Genomic DNA, 16,278 nt, shown 5'->3' with positions numbered 1-16,278 from the left:
GAGATGGCGAGGGAAAGACACATCCGGTGTGGTCGGGAGACGGAGAGGGGAGACACAGAGATCCAATGGCAGAGACAGATGGGGAGGGAGACGTGGAGACCTAGAGAGACGGACCGCCGGGGACGGAGACGTAGAGACATAGTGGGGGTGGGGGTAGGGGGCAGAGACGGGCCCGCCTATCTGGTCTCCCCTTCCCCGGGGAAGGAGAGCTGCTGGGAGGAGGAAGGACGGAGCGGGGCCGGAGGGCCACGGGCGGGGGCGAGGGAGAGCCGGGCCACGGAGCCACGGGAAGGGACGAGAGCCCGGCTGGAGCGCCACGGGGAGGTACCGGGGAGCGGCGCCGGCCGCCGGAGAGCCACGGCCGGGGGCCGGGGAGAGCCGGGCCCGAGAGCCACGGGCGGGGGTGAGGGACGGCCGGGCCGGAGAGCCACGGGAAGGGGCCGGAGTCCGGCCGGAGAGCCACGGGCAGGGCCGAGGGAGAGCCGGGCCGGAGAGCCACGGGAAAGGACTAAAGCCCGGCCGGAGCGCCACGGGGGGTTGTGGGGGAGAGCGGCAGGGGGCAGGGCGATCCAGGCCGGCGAGTTACGGGGAGGGCGAGGGAGAATCGGGCCAGAGCGCCACGGGGAGGGGCGAGAGCCGACCAGACCGATCCCTCGGGCCTGCGGACACTCCCCCCGGTTGATCTGTCCCCCGGGGAGCGGCCTTCAGAGGCCCGGTGGGTGGTGGGTCAGGGGTCAGGGGTCGGGACGCCCTCCATCCGCACGCCCGAGGGTGGGGGGGCCAGATCGGGGAGGGGGGACCCCGGGTGTCGAAGCCAAAACCGCATTAATCCACCTCGCCGTCAGCCCCTCGGAAAAAAGCAAGGTATTCGGGATCACGTCTCAAGTGAAACCTTATTGACGTAATTTATATATCTAAGAGGATTTCGCTCGCTCTGGCAAGGTAACATTTCTGCAAATAAAACACAGCAAATGCAGTGCCGGGCGCCGCGCCAGAGCAATATGGACAGCAGCGCCGGAGCGGGCCCTTCCCCTCCCCCCGGACCCCCACGCTCCCCAGCCCCCCGACCCTGCCGGCCCCCCGCCCCCCAGCCCCCCAGCCCGGTCCTGCCCGAGGGAGCCAGGAGGCCCCGGGCGGACGATGCAGCGTCGCCCCTGCTGCCCTCCTCCCTGGTCCTGCCCCTTGGATGGTGGGGTGGGGATGGGGGTCTTCAGGCCTCCCCTCGCCCCCGTGTGGGGGTCTGCGGGCCTCCCCAGCCCCCCAGCCCGGTCCTGCCCGAGGGAGCCAGGAGGCCCCGGGCGGACGATGCAGCGTCGCCCCTCCTGCCCTCCTCCCTGGTTCTGCCCCCTGGATGGTGGGGAGGGGGGACGGGGGTGAGGTGGGGGTCTTCAGACCTCCCCTCCCCCCCGTGTGGGGGGTCTGCGGGCCTCCCCTCCCCGAGCCCCCCCCCCCCGGGAGGGGGTCTGCAGGCCTCCCCTCCCCCCCAGACCCCCCAAAGGCCCAGCTCCCCCATCCAGGCCGCCTCCCAGCAGGGCAGGAGAGCGGGGATGATTCCCTGCCCGGCCCTCAGTTGGGGGTGGGTGGTGGGGGGACGGACAGGGGTTTCTCGGTGGGCTTTTTGGCGGGGCCGATGGTGCGGGTGAGGGCGGGCCGGGGGGTCCAGCCTGCGGGCGTGGGGGAGGTGAAAAAAGTTCCCAAGTTTTTCCCCCGGAAAAACTCTAACTCTGCCGTTTCCCGCCGGAGCCTGGAGTTGGAGCGTCAAGTTATGGACGGGGAGGGAGGAGGAAGAGGGAGGAGCGGATGTGAAGAGCTTTGGCGTTGAACTTGAACCCAGCCCCTGGCCTAGAGGGCGTAAACAATGGTCCCGGATCCAAAAGTCTTCACGCAGGGCTCCGGAAGTCACTCGGGATCCCGATTGGTCACTGCACGGGCCCGGGAATCTCGAGGCAGCCGCAACCAAAAGAGTTTTTCTTTATCATAATAACAATTACGATGGTATCTGTTAAGTCCTTACTATGTGACGAGCACCGTTCTAAGCTCTGGGGTAGATACAAGGTTATCGGGTTGTGCCGCGTGGGGCTCGCAGTCTTCGTCCCCGTTTTACAGATGAGGGAACGGAGGCCCGGTGAAGTGACTTATCCAGAGTCACACAGCTGACATGAGGCAGAGCCGGGATTCGATCGTCCGTCGCCGAACTGTACGTTCCAAGCGCTTAGTACAGTGCTCTGCACCCAGCGAGCGCTCAATAAATGCGATCGGACGAACGAATTAGGTCCCACGACCTCCGACTCCCAAGTCCGGGCTCTTTCCACTAAGCCACGCCGCTTCTCAGTAATAATGGTATTTGCTAAGCGCTTACTATGTGCCAAGCATCGTTCTAAATTTTATTTTATTTTTTAAAGTGGAAAACATCCGCGTCGACACCTCTCTCCAAAGCGGCCGGGGGTCGGGGCCTGTCAGCTCCCAGAGTCGGGGCGCGTTGTCGGTTTTCGGGCGTATCTGGGCGCGCCATGTATTTTTAGGTCCTTTCCTATATAGTGATAATAATAATACGTTGATGGTCTTGGTTGAGCGCTCACTATGTGCCGGACACTGTACTGAGAGGCAGCGTGGTTTAGGGGCAACATCCCCGGCCTGGGAGTCAGAGGACGTGGGTTCTAATTCCCAGGTCCGCCACTTGTCTGCTGTGTGACCTTGGGCAAGCCACTTCACTAATCTGGGCCTCAGTGGCCTCATCTGCACAGTGACTGTGAGTCCCACCTGGGACAACCCCATGACCTTGGATCTACCCCAATGCTTAGAACGGTGCTTGGCACATAGCGCGTAACAAATACCATTATTATCGTTACACTCTTTGCCTCAGTGACCTCATCTGTAAAATGGGGATGAAGACCGTGAGCCCCACGCGGGACAACCCGCCCTTCTTGTATCTCCCCCAGCGCTTAGAACGGTGCTCGGCACACAGCGAGCGCTTAACGGATACCATTGTCATTATCAATATAGTTGTTATTGATCCCGGTTCCGTCACTTATCTGTTGGGGGGCCTCGGGCAAGTCGTTTCACTTCTCTGGGCCTCAGTTCCCTCATCTGGAAAATGGGGATGAAGACCGGGAGCCCCCCGAGGGACGACCTGATGACCTCGTATCCTTCCCGGCGCTTAGAACAGTGCTCGGCACAGAGTAAGCTCTTGACAAATACCATTATCATTATTATTATGATTATCACGAAGCCCTGGGGTGAATATAAGGAGATGGAGTTGGGAGGGAAGCCCAGGCCAAGTGCAGCTTTCCCAGAGTGAAAAGGGGGGCTTGGGCCAGTCGGGGGTCACTCGCCAGTCCGGTCCGGACGCGGCCCAGGCTGGCCCAGCCCACCAGCCAGAAACTTCTCTCGAGGAAACTAATGTTCTGGGGCAGGGTGGTCTATTATACATATATAATACATAAAATTGTATTTTTTCCAGTGCTGACTGTGTGCCAGGCACTGTTCTAAGCACTGGGGTGGACACAGGCAAATCGGGTTGGACACAGTCCCCGTCCCGCGTGGGGCTCCCGGCCTCCATCCCCATTTTACAGCCGAGGGAACTGAGGCCCAGATAATAATAATAATAATAATAATAATAATAGTATTTTTAAGTGCTTACCGTGTGCCAGCCACTGAACTAAGCACTGGGGTACATACAAAGTAATCGGGCTGGATGCAGCTCCTGCCCCACGTGGGGCTCCCGGCTTCCATCCCCATTTTACAGCTGAGGGAACTGAGGCCCAGAGAATAATAATAATAATAATAGTATTTTTAAGTGCTTACCGTGTGCCAGCCACTGAACTAAGCACTGGGGCACATACAAAGTAATCGGGCTGGATGCAGCTCCTGCCCCACGTGGGGCTCCCGGCTTCCATCCCCATTTTACAGATGAGGGAACCGAGGCCCAGAGAATAATAATAATAACGATAAAAATAATAACAACGGTATTTTAAAGGGCTTACCGTGTGCCCGGCACCGTACTGAGCGCTGGGGTAAATGCAGAGTAATCGGGCTGGACTTGGTCCCTGTCTCCCGTGGGGCTCTTGGCCTCCATCTCCATTTACAGATGAGGGAACCGAGGCCCAGAGAATAATAATAATAATAATAACGATAATGGAATTTTTAAGCACTTACTGTGTGCCAGGCACTGTAATAAGTGCTGGGGTAGATACAAAGTAATCGGGCTGAATGCAGTCCCTGTCCCATGTGGGGCTCCCGGCCTCCATCCCCATTTTGCAGATGAGGGAACTGAGGCCCAAACAATAATGATAATGGAATTTTTTCAGCGCTTACTGTGTGCCAGGCACTGTAATGAGTGCTGGGGTGGATACAAAGTAATCGGGCTGGACACGGTCCCCTGTCCCACGTGGGGCTCCCGGCCTCCCTCCCCATTCTACAGATGAGGGAACCGAGGCCCAGATAATAATAATAATAATGATAATGGAATATTTTAAGCGCTCACTGTGGGCCAGGCACTGTACGGAGCGGGGGGTGGATACAAAGTAATCGGGCTGGACGCGGTCCCCTGTCCCACGTGGGGCTCCCGGTCTCCACCCCCGTTTTACAGCAAAGGAAACCGAGGCCCGGAGAATAATCATCGTCACGATGGCATCTCTTAAGCGCTTACCGTGTGCCCGGCACTGTACTGAGCGCCGGGGGGTAGCTCCAAGCTGATCGGCGTGGACGCGGTCCCGGGCCCCCCCCCCCGCCCCGTTTTGCGGGCGAGGAAACCGAGGCCCCGGAGGAGGGAAAGGACTGGCCCAAGGTCACCCCGCAGAGGGGCGGCGGGGGCCGCCTCGTCTAATACGTAGCCTGGGTCTTCGGCCGGGGGGGGGGGAGATGGACGCCCCCGGCCCTCTCTACATCGTCAGGACGGCGGGGGGGAGAGAGAGGGGCCGGACCCCCCCCAAAACCAGATCCCCCCCGTGCAACCCTGGAGCGTCACCTGGAGGAGGGGTCCCTGTCACCTGGAGGAGGGGTGTCCCCCCCCCCCCCAAAAAAAAGTTTCCTCCGACATCCGCAGTCTCTAATTCGATTATTATAAGGAGGGTTTGATTTCCACCCCTCCCAGGGGTCGTGACCTTGGGCATCTGGGGAGGGGGCGGCCCCTCGCCCCGGTGGGGGCGTCCAGTCCGCTCCGCAGCGGAGGGGGGGGGGGGGGAGAGAGAGGCGGGCCCGGAGGAGGAGGAGGAGGCCGGGCGGCATTGCAGCCTGCCCCCTCCTCCTCCTCCTCCTCCTCTTCCTCCCCCTCCTCCCGGCAGGCAGCGAGCGAGCAGAGCGTTTGTCTGGGGGTGGAGGCGGTGCGGTGCAGAGGAGGAGGAGGGTCAGTGCGGGCAGGGGCAGGGGCAGGGGCCGGCTATGCCTTCGACACCCCCCGGGCCCGGGGGCCATGCCTAGCAGCGTGTAGCCCGGGGGGGGGGTGGGGGGGGGGCCCGGGGGGGGCGTCGAGCCCAGCCCCGGCCGGTGCCCAGCCCGTGCCCGGCCCGTGCCCGCCTGCCGCAGTTGGGCAGAGTTGGAGATGTGAAAGGCAGAGGGGCAGCCTTGATTTTCTTCCCTCCCTCCCTCCCTTCCCCCTCCCCCCTCTCTCTCTCTTCCCTCTCTCTTTTTTCCACGCACACACACACATACCCACCCCTCTCTCCAAACCACAACCCCCCCCCACCCCGGTCCTGCCCCCCAACCCACCCCCCCCACCCCCTCCAGCAGTTATGTATTCTCCGCTCTGCCTCACCCAGGTAAGGACCGGCCTTTTTTTTGGGGGGGGGGGGGTCGGGGGGTCGGTGCCCACCCCGGGGAGGAGGGCCCGGTTTCCCAAAAGTAACTTTGGGGGCCCGGGATGGGGGGGGGGGTCCCCTTTGGCCGGCCGGATGGGGGGGCGGGTGAGGGACGGGGAGATGGGGGGACCCCCCCCCCGTGCCCCCCGAAAGGTGCGAGGGTGGGATGGCGGGGATGGGCCATCGGGGCTGGGAGCGAGCCACCCCCCCCGTGATGTCGACCTATCGGGGACCCCCCCACGGGTGGGAGTGACTTTGGACCCCCCCCCCCGGACCCCTCGACCGGCCCTGGATCGAAGGAGGCCCCCCGCGAGGCCGGCGCGGGGTGTCGGGGTCCACCCCCCCCGGATTCCTCGGGTTGGGGAAAGTTTGGGCCCCCCCGTCTCGGAGGAGTCCGGGTGAGGGGGGACCCCCGGATCCCCTCCCCGAGGACGGGGTCCCCTCTCCTGGAGCGGGGGGGGGGGGTGGGTCCCGGGGTCCCCCTCTCTGTCCCGGTGCTTCCCTCGGGTTGGGGAAAGTTTGGGCACCGGGCCGGCCGAGCCGCAGCGCACAACTCCGGCACAAGTTGCCGGCCCGCTCCAGCGGCCTCCGCTCGGGCGACGTTGTCGGGGGTCGGCCCTGCCGGCCCCAAGTCCTCCTCCCCTTCCTCCTCCTCCTCCTCTTCTTCTTCCTCCTCCCGACCCCCTCCCCCGGGGGACTGTCCGTGCCGGGGGTTGGGGGGGGGCCGCCCGGGGCCGGCCTCCCCTCGCGCCCCCCAACCCGGCAGGACCGGCCATGCGGGGGGTCCCCCCCTCCCCCCCCCCGCCGGACCCCTCCCTGTCCGGGCCCCCTTCCCCTCCAACCGCCGCCCCCCCACCGTGGGCGACCCCCTCCGCCCCGAGCCCCCCGGGATGATGAAGGGCGGTGGTTCTGCTCGCAGCCGGGGACACGCAGAAGTGATGATTTTGGGGGGGCCCGGAGGGGTGGTGGTCATTTTTCGTCGCCCTCCACCTCTCTTTTCCCTCGCACGCCGGAGAGGAACGGGCATCGTGCCCCGGCACCCCTTCTTCCGAGTCCCCCGTCCCCTCCCATCCCCGCCGGGAGACGGTCGGGGGCCCCCGGATCCAGACCCCCTTCTCTCACCCTCCTCCTCCTCCCCGCTAACTGTCCAGACATGGCACTCTGCACACGTAGCGGGAGATAACGGTTTAATCGCTGCGGACCAAAGCCCCCGGAATCCCCCCCCCCCCCGCCCCCCGTCCCCCGTCCCTTCCTCCCACCGGGCTCCGGCTACACCTTCCGTATGGCCCCGTTTTATCATCGTTCCGGCCGAAGAGTGGTGATGATAGTTATTTCATCTCCAAAGACTCCCGATCGCATCTCTCTCCGGTGAAGGGGGTCTGCTCGGAGGCCTCGCGGGGCGGGGGTGGGTGGGGTGGGGGGGAGACTTGGAAACTTTTCCCGGAGCCGGCGACCGACTTCTGGGTTCGGGAACTCGGAAGCCCGGGAGGAGGAACTCCGGCCGCTTTTAATTCCAAGCCGGCAGCCGCTTCTAGGAAGCACGGGGTTGAAAAAGAGCGGGCGGACGTCGCCCCGCGAGAGTCGGAGCGCGGCGGGGGAAATGGAGGGTCCCGGAGGAATGGTCTCCGGGGCCGCCCCCCATCTCCGAATCAGGGAGGGAGAGAGATGGGGAATAAAGGAGGGGAAGTCAGAAGTTTGCCGCTCAAGTCCAGCCGGGGTCAGAAACCCGTCTCTCGAAAGGCAGGACGGTTCTCCCGCTCCCCCACCCCCAGAAGGCGTGGGGGTCTCAGGGCGCTCCCCGGATCCCGGGCCTCGCTCGCGCGCTCCTCCGGATTTCGGGTCCGGTCGACCGGGCGGCCCGAGTCGGGCGCCTTGGCCGTTCCGGCGATTGTCGGGGCCAACGCCCCGGGTCGCGTCCTGGGGAGCGTTCCCCGGCCCGGTGGATCCGGGAGGCCCGGTGGAAATCCGACCGGGAGACTCGGTTGGGCACTCCGACCCTTTCGCGAAGAAGACGAGGGCGAGATCGTTAAGCGGGGTGGGGGGCGGGCCGTTCGGTCTTAGGTTCTGCGATGGGAAATCAGTTCGGGGGCCGGGGTCGGGGGGGGGGGGTTGGGGGGAGGAAAGAACAAAAGTTGAAAAGCCTCCCAAAAGGCGGTCTAAGTGTCCGGCCGGTCAGAGAGGGGAAAATAAAGCGATTTATGGATGAAAAGAAATTAATCCCCGAAAGACGGGAACGAGAGCGGGCTGCGGACCGTAATGGCAGGACACGTGGACCTGGGGGAGAGATTTTTGTTCTCGTTACCGGGGAAATCTGAGCCGCCTTTAATTTACGTGCGCCTGTCATATCCCAAGCACATATCCCAAACTTTGGTCCCGCGGTCTCCCATCCTCGATTTATATCTGGGGGTGATGCTCGGATGATCGTAGTTTGCAGGAATATCAACGTGAAGCGGTTCCTATCTCTGGCTCGTTTCCAGGCGGACCGACGCTTCCGATGCCGACTCGGAGCGGAGCTTTCGAGCGGGAGTTTGGGTCTGATTCTGTCGATGGCCCGCACGGGGGGGGTCTCGCCCACTCGGCCTCTGTCTGGACCCTGCAGACCTGCGGGCGATAGTTGGATCCGATTCCCAGATTTTTCCCATGTGGGAGAGTGCGGGGCCCGGCTCTAGACAGTACGCGGGAGCCTGGCGCGAATGCGTGAAAGTGGATCTGAAACAAAATCAATGACAAAAAACCGGAGCCGTAAACTTAGCGGCCTTGGACGGTTTTGGGAGGGGGAGGTCTACCTATTATTATTTTTTCTTCCCTTAAAGGGTAGTGCCTTGTAAAAATTCCCTCCTGCTGTAACGCGTTTCAAAGGGTCCTCGAAAAAAGTTATTTTGAATCATTATTTTTTTATCGCTAGAGTGCGAGTTGCCACTGCAGGGATAATGCCGATTTTTCTTGGCCTTCCTTCAAAACTTTTAGGGAATAATAAATTAGAAAGGCTTCCGATGTAAAATCCGAGCGAGTTCATCGTTTTCAAAAAGACAAGCCCCAAACTAGTTAGTTTGGTGCATTCTTATTCCTAGGTCGGCCCAACGTCTTCATGTTGGATAAACTGAGTTTACGGGTCAATTGCGATTTCGGAGACGAACTGGAGGTGAATGAGACGCTGGATTCCTTTTACGAGAAAACCTTCAGTTGAGCACCCCGGTTTTCAACATCAGTTTAGAATATAAATGTTAGAAATCTTTCTTGGAACAGGGCTGCTTTTTGAGGAGATAGAGATTTTTCCACGCGAACGGCGAATCCCTCGCCAGGAAGGGCGAGCTATTCTTTTCATGAGAAAATGGAGCTGGGGCCTTTAAAGGTTTTTTTTTTGTGTGTGTGTGTGTGTGTGCGCTTGTGTGTGTATTTGTGCCTGGGTGTGTGCGCGCTCACTTTATATTTCAGCTTTAAGGCAGAATAACAGAATTTGTCGCCGAACAGCCCCGTCCGCTATATTTGGCCGTGTGTGTGTGTGTGTGTGTGTGTGTGTGTGTAAGGGGTCGGGGGGGCGGGGGGGATGGTTCCACGGGAAGTCGTGTTTAAAAGCCTAAAGTGTAGCCGTTTTCTCGTTCCCGACCATGTGCCCCGAATCCAGTCACATCTCAGTTTGATGACAGGGTTCTGCCAGTTCATCCCGAGAGCCGGCGTTCACCTCAGCAGATAAACTTTGACTCTGGGAAAGGCCCTTCCTTAGTTTCTCGACTTCCCCACGGGCGGGGGGCGCCGGCGGCGAGGGGCACGGAGCCACCGGCCCTTTCTCCGGTCTTCTTTCTGAGAAACTCTTCCTCCCGCCCCTTCCAAAAGGCGCCGGCCGCTGCCTTCTCCCGCTTCTTTTGAATTTCCTGGCTGAAAGCAGCGAGCCTTTTAGCAAACTTTATTGAAACATGAAACCAGAATCTTCAACGGGAGAGGAGAAACATAAAGGTGCCAGTGCCCGGCGTGATTTATTTCATTTCTCATGGAGCACGTTAGTGCCTATTTGCTCCCAATTACCACGAGGTTGGCCCGGTGGCTGGGACTCCTCTTTGTTCCAGCCCCCGGGATTTTCCCATTTCCCCTGTCTTCCCGGGGAAAAGGAGAATATTTACCTCTCTTCGGGCTGTTGCTTGAGGGATCGCCGTACGGACGCGCTCCAGAGCCGACAAAGGGCTCCGTGCGGGAGTCGCGTTGGCGGGGTGGGGGCCTGGGGGGGGGCTGGGGGTGGAGAGTGGGGGCGGGGGGGGGGTCGGGAATAGTCGGACCACGCACGTTGGAAAGTAGCTACACCGTCAGAGAGACCCTTCGAGTTGGAGTGTGCCAGAGGCCATTATTTAATTTATTTTATTTTTTCCCTCCCGAAGGAAAAAAATATAAAAACTAAAACCCGCCGACGAAACAGGACCTTCCCCGTTTGAAAGTAAAGAGCCCGTTTTTTTTTTCAGGGGGCAGAAATGTCACGGAAGACCAAGTCGGTGACAGGATTTGGGTGCCGGGGGAGGGCCCGCCGGATATTTTTTTCTCGGCCTCTCTCCGTTTCCTCGGGAGCCGCACGGCGTGCGGCTGCCGAGGAGCCAGGCCGAAACCCACCGTCCCCACCCTTGGAATTCCGTTTGGTTACCTGGCAGTCGCCCCCTTTTCGTTTTCAAGAGCCGAGCGGGCAGCCCTCCCCGCAGGATATTTATTGACGTGCCCGAAGCCGGAGTCGCCCTCGCTCTTCCCCTTTCCACAGGCGACAGAACCTGCAGCGGTACTTTTACCCAAAGCCCGTAATCCTGTTAGGCGCAACAGATCAGCATGTATGTTTTATCAGTTGCTCCGACCCAGAAATAATTAGATACATATTTGGAATGTGGTGGGAACGTCCAGGTTGGGGCTCCCTCTCGGTTCTCTTCCCCTCCATTTATAAATTCCAAGGAGCCGAAGAGTTTTGCTCTCGGGGCCCCAACTTTGGAGCGACTCTCGGACAACGAGGTGGAAGCCCGCTCGCACCGGGCCGTAGAGGGTCCGAGCGATTCCCCCCCCCCCCCCGCCCCCAACCCCGGTCCCCGCGCGATCCGCCAGCCGGGAGGAAGCGTGATAAATGGGGATACCGCGGCCGCCGGGTCGTTTCCGTGGCCGGCGGGAAACTTTCCCAGCGCCACGGGTCCGCCGTTTGTAAATACACCTTGAGAAGAAGCGGAGAAAAAAAAAAACCAAAAAGAAAGAAGGCATTTCCCCCTGCCTTCGCCCTCCACGTGCGAACACCGATTGGCACCGAAAGGTTTCGGGCCTGCCAAATTGGCCGGTGCGTCCTGGCTCCCCGCGCGCCGGTGGGGTCAGGGCGGGAGCAGAGTCGGATCCGCGGAGGTCAGCTTCCTGCAGGGCGGGCCGCCCTCAGTCGATGCGGAAAATGGGCCCCGGTGAACCGAGGGGACTCCCGAACCGGGGCGGGAGGGGGATTGAAGAAGGCCGCGCTTCGCCCTCCTTTCTGTCGGGGGGCACCCGGGGGCCGCGGGGTGGGCGCGGGGCCGGTGAGACAGGGTCTGGCCTCCGGCCGCCGCCTTCCCCCGGGACGTCGGCCCGGGCGGACCCTGTCGGAGTTTCCCCCGACACGCGAGACGCGGCTCGCCGGGCCGGGGAGCCTCGCTCGGGTGCTGACGGGCCGCCTGTCTCTTGTCCTCTCTTCCAGGATGAGTTCCATCCCTTCATCGAAGCACTTCTGCCCCACGTCCGGGCGTTTGCCTACACGTGGTTCAACCTCCAAGCCCGAAAGCGAAAATACTTCAAGAAGCACGAGAAGCGCATGTCGAAAGAAGAAGAGAGGGCCGTGAAGGACGAACTGCTGAGCGAAAAGCCCGAGGTCAAGCAGAAGTGGGCATCCAGGCTCCTGGCGAAACTCCGGAAGGACATCCGGCCCGAGTACCGCGAGGATTTTGTGCTCACCGTCACGGGGAAGAAGCCCCCGTGCTGCGTTCTCTCGAACCCAGACCAGAAGGGGAAGATGAGAAGGATTGACTGTCTCCGCCAGGCCGACAAGGTCTGGAGGCTGGACCTGGTCATGGTGATTTTATTTAAAGGTATCCCGCTCGAAAGTACTGATGGCGAACGCCTGGTTAAGTCCCCACAGTGCTCGAACCCCGGGCTGTGCGTCCAGCCCCACCACATAGGGGTGTCCGTTAAGGAACTCGATTTATATTTGGCGTACTTTGTGCACGCGGCAGGTAAGTGTGCGGTCGAGGCGTCGGCCCGGTCTCCCGGGCGTCCGTCCGTCTGTCGTCTGTCCGGGGTCCCGCGGCCGGCGGGCCGGCCGCCGGCGGGGGCGGGTTGGGGGGATGTGGGGGGCTCGGCGCCGGGGGCGGGCCGCCCGGGGGCAGCGGGCCGGGCGACCACCGCGCAGCGCAGAAGGCAGGCCGCGTCGAAGCGCGGGTCGTCGCGGGGTAGGCCCGACCGTGGCCGGGCCCGACCGTGGCCGGGCCCGCCTCTCCCGGTGGGCCCTGGGGCGTGGGGGGACGGGTCGGGGTCGAACGGGAGGGGCCGGGGGGGTCTCCCCGCAGCCCGATCCCAGTCCCGGGAGGAAGACCACGGACGGAGGGTCCGATCTCCTCCCGGACAGAGAGGGGAGCCGCGGGGCCCGATGGGCCCGGGGCCGAGGGCGCGTGTCGAGAGAGGTGCCCGGGCCCGTGGTACCGAGGCCGTGAGCGGCGGGTCCGGGTCGGGGCGACCCGACCCCGGCCGTCGGGCGGGACGCCGCGCCCGGCCCAGGCCGGCCGGGGGTGGGCCCGGCGAATCGGATGGAATGATGCATTTTTACCTTCCCTCCGCCGGCCTCTAGACAAAAGGCATATTGTGTTATCGAAAGCTCAAGTCTTGTGTAACGTGTTGACTTTTCGTATGTACATACCGGTCTTGCTAGATTGCCTTCATAGTAATTATTGAGCCGGAGGGAAGGAGGTGGTGGAATCTTACCAGTAGCTTTGTTTTTTTTTTTTTTGTTTTGTTTTGTTTAGTTCTTTCCTTCTCTCTTCTTCCTCCCCCGCCCCCCAACTCCCTTTGTAAGAAGAAGATCTGGAAATTCGACAGGGTCCGATTTTTCCTCGGCCGCCAGTGTGGGCCCAAACCGGTCCGGTCAGGAGGGTGGACAAAGCACTGGAGCCGGTGGGCGGGGAGGGAGCGCCAGGCCCGATTGCGGTTTCCAGACCCCGGCACCCTCCGAAATACGGTCCTCCCGTGGCCCGAGCCCCCCGGGGTTCCCCGGCCAAGAGCGACAGAAGTTAAACGGTTCGCTCTCGGGGAGCGGCTCGTCGGCCGAACGTGGTGACCTCGACCCTCCGGGTCCCCCGCGTTGGGTGGCGGGGGCGACGAGGCCCCGTTTCGGGGTCGGCGGTCGGGTGTGGAGGCCCTGGGCGAGAGGGAAGCTGGCGAGTTAAGGAACCGACTTCCACCCTGGGTTCCCCCCTCCCGTGCCTTCGGGGCCGGAGGAAGGCCCGGGTGCGACCGGCTGAGAAATTTGAGCCACGGGCGGGGCGGGGCGGGGCGAGAGAACGGCCAGCCGCGGGGCACGAGGCTTCGGAAGCGGCACCGCCGCGCGAGACGTGGCGCATCCTCCTCGACCGTTTGCACGCGTCGGTCCGGCGGTCCGTCCGGGGGCCCGGTTGGCGCCGGCCGGCCCCCCGGTGCTCCCCACCGGGCGACCCAGTGGGACCCGGGGGGGTGGGACACGGCGGGACCCGCCCTCCCTTGCCGAGCGATCCGTCGAGAGCGCGGATCGGGCTACCTCGGCTTGATGTTTCCCGTTGTTTCCCAGAATCCTCGGCCGCGCCTGAATTTCAGCCAACTCGACAGCCATTGGTCCTGGTAGGCCTGCAGTAATGGCAGCTTCTGCTGTGTGCGCAACAGGAAAATCACAAAAGAAAATATTAAGGGCTCTTTGTCCCGAAATGTCTTAGCCCCGCGCGAAGGGGTTTTTTGGAGACCTGCGATTTAGGAAAGGGAAGTTGCCAGGACAAATATTAGGTGGGTTGGTCAACTTGCCTATAACTGATTTGACAAGCATCTGTTAGAGAACTGAAGATTTGTAAACACGAAACAATGTTTTTACCTCCTTAAAAGTTTTGAGAAGTTGCCAGGATTGGCAAGAGGCACAGACTCTGAAACGTGCTTGAAGATATGTGCCAAAACCATTGTGGACTTTTCACCCACAGCGCTTATTCCTCTCTCCCGTTTTCGTTCTCTCCCTCTCTCGGTTGTGCACGCGCTCACTCGCTCTCCCTCACTCGCTCTCCCGCTCCTCCGATTCTGCGGCCTCTTCTAAGACGGCTCATTCTAGACGTCTCCCAAAGATGAGACCTCCCCGTGCTTCCTCAAACGGGCGGGCCGGTTATCGCTCGGGACCCCCCCGTTTTCCGGGAGGGAACGCGTCTTCAGTCAGGCGGGAGGGAATCCTCGGAGTCCGCGCGGATCCGATCGTATCGAAGGGACGGCCATCTCGCTCCCGCGGACTTTTTTGGGGCGCGGAACCTCAGTCCAGGAGTTCGAGTGGCGATTGAAAGGGCGGGGGAGATTTTGGTTTTGGTGGACGGAGCGATAATAATAATAATAATAATAAAAAAGAATAATAATAGCGGTACTTGTTCAGCGCTTACCGTGTGCCGAGCACCGTTCTGAGCGCTGGGGTAGAGACCGGTCAATCGGGTCGGGAGACGGGGCAAGAAAGAGGATGGAGACCCGAGGGGCAGCGTGGCCTAGGAGAAGGAGAACCGGGCCCGGGAGTCGGAGGACCCGGGTTCTAATCCCGGCTCTGCCGCTTGCCCGCTGCGAGTCCTCGGGCGAGTCGCTTGACTGCTCTGGGCCTCGGTGTTCTCTTCTGTAAAATGGCGATTCCGCATCCGTCCTCCCTCCGACCGGGTCCGCCCTGGTGATCGCACGCCCACCCCCTTACCCCCGGCTCGGGGCTTGGCCAGTACTAAGCGCTGGACCAACCCCGCGTTTATTCTGCTCCGGCATTCCACGTTTCGCCGTCCGGACAGAGGTCACCCCCGGAGCGACACTCCTCTCCTTCAAAGCAGAGAAGTCCAGTAGCATTTCTCCCCGGCCCGGATCTCCCGACCGCTTGGAAACCCCGTCTGAGCGCGGCCGAGACCGTCCCCTTGGCGAGTCGGGACGGCGGAGCGGATTTACGACCGGGCCTCCAGCGGGCGATGTGTATCGAACCTCCCATATATACCAGGCACGTGGCAAGGTCACCGTTTAAGTTGTTAAGGCTGTAACCCCAGCCACCAGGCATCTGACCCCGGAGATAAAGTTAACCTCTGTTCATTAGTAGGCACTCAACCGAGAACTTTCCAGAGGGGCTTTTTTTTCCCTTTCTGTTTTTTTTTTTTTTTAAGCGGCTTCAGTCGAACTTCTGCTAATGTAATCAGATGGGAGAAAAGAGTCAATTGAGGTAGTTAAATTTTGCGAGAGGTCAGACTTCTGAAAGACCCCTCTCCCGGACAAAGGTGGCTTGTTATCGGCGAGGTCGCGAAGAGCAGCGAAGCGCTTTATTTTTCGACGCTCGTCGCGGTCGGCTTCGGGGGCGGGCCGAGTCGGCCGCGGTCGGGGCCGCTCCCCGGGCAGTGTGACTCTCCCTCCCCCCTTGCTCCTTCCCCTTTCCCTCCCAAAATCACGGCCTAAATGGGGTGATCCGGGAGGTCGTATGTACATCGTTTCGAGAGAGGAGGCCAGAGCCCTGGGAGACTTGGGCTGCCTCCATCCAGGAGAAATCAATACTAATAATTATGGTGTCGGTTAAGCGCTTACTGTGTGCCGGGCACTGTCCTAAGCGCTGCGGTAGATACGAGATAATCGGGCTGGGCGCGGTCCCCGTCCCACGGAGGGCTCGCGGACTTAATCCCCGTTTTACAGACCCGATAACGGCGGCGTAGGTATTATGGTATTTCATAATCCTGCTATTTGTCAAGCACTTACTATGCGCCAGGCGCTGTACTCAGCGCTGGGGTAGATACAAGCAAATCGGGTTGGACAACAGTCCCTGAACCACGTGAGGCTCACGGTCTCAATCCCCGTTTTCCAGTTGAGGGAATTGAGGCCCAGAGAAGTGAAGTGACTTGCCCGAGGTCATCCAGCTGAAGACGGGTGGCGGAGCCGGGATTAGGACCCAGGTCCTTCTGACTCCCAGGCCTTCTAGGCCGCGCTGCGGCTGAATTTGCTGAGGGGCCCGACACACTGTGAGCATCTCAATCTTGAAGCGGGCCCGGTTAGGTTGAACTTGGGGCAATTTTATTTCAGATTCACCACCCCCAACCGAGATAACCACGGTGCAATTTCAAAAGGGGACCGCCCCAGTCATTTGAAATACAACTCGGGGGTCCTGGGGGTGGCCCACCCATTCTCAGCCCGAGAGGAACATGACTTTCTTTTTTTTTTTTTTTTTGCACGGTAATCTTTGAGTACAATTGTTATCGATCGTGACTGCATTAATCCAGTTAATAGCTTC

At 61.2% G+C, this 16,278-nt stretch overlaps 1 protein-coding gene across 3 annotated transcripts in view; it reads left to right on the top strand.

Moving 5' to 3' along the window:
• The first annotated feature begins 5,686 nt into the window (after positions 1-5,686).
• Positions 5,687-16,278, top strand: part of NFIA (nuclear factor I A) — a 238,476-nt gene continuing 227,884 nt past the window's right edge. For all 3 annotated transcript variants that reach the window (XM_029046506.1, XM_029046505.1, XM_029046504.1), the window contains exons 1-2: positions 5,687-5,756; positions 11,473-12,004. In XM_029046506.1, the coding sequence (XP_028902339.1) occupies positions 5,730-5,756; positions 11,473-12,004 (559 nt within the window). In that variant the 5' untranslated portion in view covers positions 5,687-5,729. The remainder of the gene's footprint in view (positions 5,757-11,472; positions 12,005-16,278) is intronic.

Source organism: Ornithorhynchus anatinus, chromosome 18 (genome assembly GCF_004115215.2).
Source record: "Ornithorhynchus anatinus isolate Pmale09 chromosome 18, mOrnAna1.pri.v4, whole genome shotgun sequence".
In the NCBI taxonomy this organism is placed as follows: Eukaryota; Metazoa; Chordata; class Mammalia; order Monotremata; family Ornithorhynchidae; genus Ornithorhynchus; species Ornithorhynchus anatinus.
Note: the sequence above shows the minus strand (reverse complement) of the source record. Positions and strands in the feature narration are given on the sequence as shown.